Below are 2,806 nucleotides of genomic sequence, written 5' to 3'. Positions count from 1 at the left end.
AACAAGTGTTTGGTGGAACTGTAATAGTAAAATTAAGTTGCATTTTTTTTAAATTGAACTCATATATACATTGTTTGACTGTTCCTAGTTTAAAGCAAGTCCTGTCAATAAAACAGATTCACGTCGCGAGTAATTTCCATCTCTAGTTTGTAATTTTAAGACAAGGGACGAGTATTTTATATGCCAAGTGTCGATTCCCCAAAATCAAAATGCAAATGTTTTATTTGTGTTCTTGCGATGGAAATATAATGCTTTGAGAGTAAATTGGATCTGAGGTGTCTGCCTCTCAACCCAGAGATCATTGGTTCGAGCCCTACTCGAGTCACGACAATGTTTCTTCATATGACACCAGTACCGGTTGGTTCCAGGAAGCGGACTCGCAAGTGATTGAAATTAGTTGCAAGAACTTGTTTCGCAATCGAGCTTAAATAAATATTGTTTAAACCAAATTGGATTTAAAGTAAGAAAAGAAGTATCATATACTTTATTTATGTGTACATTATTTTATTGAATAAGAATGTTTATTAATTTTATTCTTTTGGGTAAACATTACTTTGCTTATAAATGTCTTCCGGACTTAATACAGAACAGAAACACGGGTCAAATATTAGTAAATATTGACTAGTATAACCAAATTTGATAATAAATAATCCCTGTAACTGTTTATACACTTACATAAAAACTTTTACTTTGGATACATGATAAGATAGTCTGTCACATTCTTATATTTGAAATATACAGCTCATCTCTTTACCATTGTCCTCCTTGTAAACATGCATCACTGAGATAACTCTAGTACATTTCCTTTGTTTTTCTCGAAGCGGATCCTGTAAACAATTCTTCAATATATAAATCATATATCTGTGGTCGCTCCACCTAACCGGATAACTAACCAGTAAACTTACTTTTTCGTTGGTGAGCCAGTTACTAATCACACATGGTTATTGATTTTACAGTGAGAAGCAAATGACCATTATACACAATGGTTACGGAGAAATATCTGAGCGAGGCTCTAACTATTATATTTTTACTTACATCTTAGAGATATATGATAATCGAAATTTACATCCAAGAATATATACAAAAGATTGTATTCTAAAGTTCTTAACAAAAGAAACATGAATAACTAGACGAAGCGCTAAAACAAAATGGTCATGATCCTTTACTAAAACCATAAAATAGAAAGTAATGTATTGACTTTAGAAACAATCGACGTTTTGAGAATTGCATGTAGGGCGTTTGCTATAATGTAATTCTTTGTTTTATATTAGCATATCAAGCTTTCACTTCCATTACCGTTCATGATCAGACTCAACCAAATCAAGCCGTCAACATTTTTATTTTGGTTCTTAAGGATTTCATTTCTTTTTAAATATCGTCGCAATTTGGACTTTAACAAACATTAATTTTTATCTTACAATTTGAAAGCAAATGGACATAATAATCTTTAATAAATAATCTTATAAACTGAAAGCATTATATCAGAGGATCTAAATAAACAATTTTTGTAAATTGTATTTTTATGGCTAAAATAATGTATCACAGCCGTTATAATTATTTTAAAATCACTGCGTTCAGTTATTTACAAAAGTTGATATCCCTTATGATAAATGTCAATGTAAAAGTAAATTGTGTTACTTACAGCTTTGCACTCAGTAAATGTGGTAACCGAGTCGTGATTATCTTGTCCTTCTCTATAAGTAGTTATAATGTGCGGCACAATTTTACATGAAGGATTAGCGTAACACCTGCATGTTAAAATGGTTGTTGAGTTGTGAACGGTGGCTGTTGTAAAATGTGTCGAGGAGTGAAAATCTGAAAAAGTAAAGACAAATAAAATAGTTTGAAATCAGATTTGAAGGATGTTTTGTTATACTCTTGGTTTAGAATTACTTGTATTATGGTAAGTGTTAAATGTATATGTAATAATAATTTACAATGGGGTGTGATTAAATTGTAAAAATGTCGTCATTTCAATGATATCTATAAAGGTTAAGAACACAAAATATTGAATCTGAAAGGGTAGAACGTTTGCAAGAAGCCCATCTGTTATCGTCTAGAACTAGAATTCTGTCTAGAAAATAATATCAAACACAAGTGTGTCAATCATATACAAATTTCAAGAAACAAACCACATGTTAATCGTTAATTGTTTGCAATGAAGTCAACAAATACAAAAGTAAACGTTTTCTTAGCTAGACAAGAAATTGATTCGACGCGCATCCTTTATTAACTAACGCTCATAATTTCAAAATTTAGAGCTAGTAAAGTATAAGGCATTATAAACATTAAAATGATATTATACAGTAACACACTCACTTGTTTTATTTCACATGTATTTTATGCCAATATTATTATGTTAAAACGAAATCAGGTTTACTATTATTATCTCTATTTAAATTTGAAACTCGAAAATTAATTCCCATTAAATAAAAAAAGAAATCATCTTGACAAACATAATTCAAGATTATTTCGTTGTGTATAATGGTTATTTAGGGACTTCGTAGAATTACGTACATTGAACATCAACTTCCACAGTGTTATTGTCACCACTGTCGTCCGAGCATGTATAGTTCCCATCTTTTTTTAAACCCATTCTATTTATTTTAGATCTTTGCAAATTCCCCATGAAATGCCGGGTTCATTATTGTGTCCATTTTTAAATTTGGTTACCCAAATCCGTCGGGCCCAGAGGGGGGTTTTAAATTTAAGGGCATTGATGGCACGAAAATTTTCTCTAAAACTTTTTTATAGCAAAATTTGGGAAACCAAAAAATGATAAATCACATTTTAATTAAAAACGATT

General features: G+C 30.6%; 1 protein-coding gene across 1 annotated transcript; it reads right to left on the bottom strand.

Moving 5' to 3' along the window:
* Positions 1 to 701: 701 nt before the first annotated feature.
* On the bottom strand, positions 702 to 2,596 carry LOC132725570 (uncharacterized). Its single transcript, XM_060710705.1, has 3 exons — positions 2,518 to 2,596; positions 1,643 to 1,815; positions 702 to 827 (listed from the first exon to the last, which is right to left on the bottom strand). Exons 1-3 carry the CDS (start codon positions 2,594 to 2,596, stop codon positions 723 to 725), a joined length of 357 nt encoding a protein of 118 aa, XP_060566688.1. The 3' UTR covers positions 702 to 722.
* Positions 2,597 to 2,806: the final 210 nt, after the last annotated feature.

This window comes from Ruditapes philippinarum, unplaced genomic scaffold (genome assembly GCF_026571515.1).
Source record: "Ruditapes philippinarum isolate M1 unplaced genomic scaffold, ASM2657151v2 ctg1810_1_1_1_1, whole genome shotgun sequence".
In the NCBI taxonomy this organism is placed as follows: domain Eukaryota; kingdom Metazoa; phylum Mollusca; class Bivalvia; order Venerida; family Veneridae; genus Ruditapes; species Ruditapes philippinarum.
The sequence above is the reverse complement of the archived record's forward strand: the minus strand, read 5'-3'. Positions and strand labels throughout refer to the sequence as shown.

Coding starts and splice junctions, on each gene's coding strand:
- LOC132725570 (XM_060710705.1), bottom strand. CDS start 2,596: ATGGGTTTAAAAAAAGATGGGAACTATACATGCTCGGACGACAGTGGT. Junction 1,816..2,517: donor TGTGGAAGTTGATGTTCAAT/GTACGTAATTCT, acceptor TTACTTTTTCAG/ATTTTCACTCCTCGACACAT. Junction 828..1,642: donor CATTTACTGAGTGCAAAGCT/GTAAGTAACACA, acceptor AATTGTTTACAG/GATCCGCTTCGAGAAAAACA.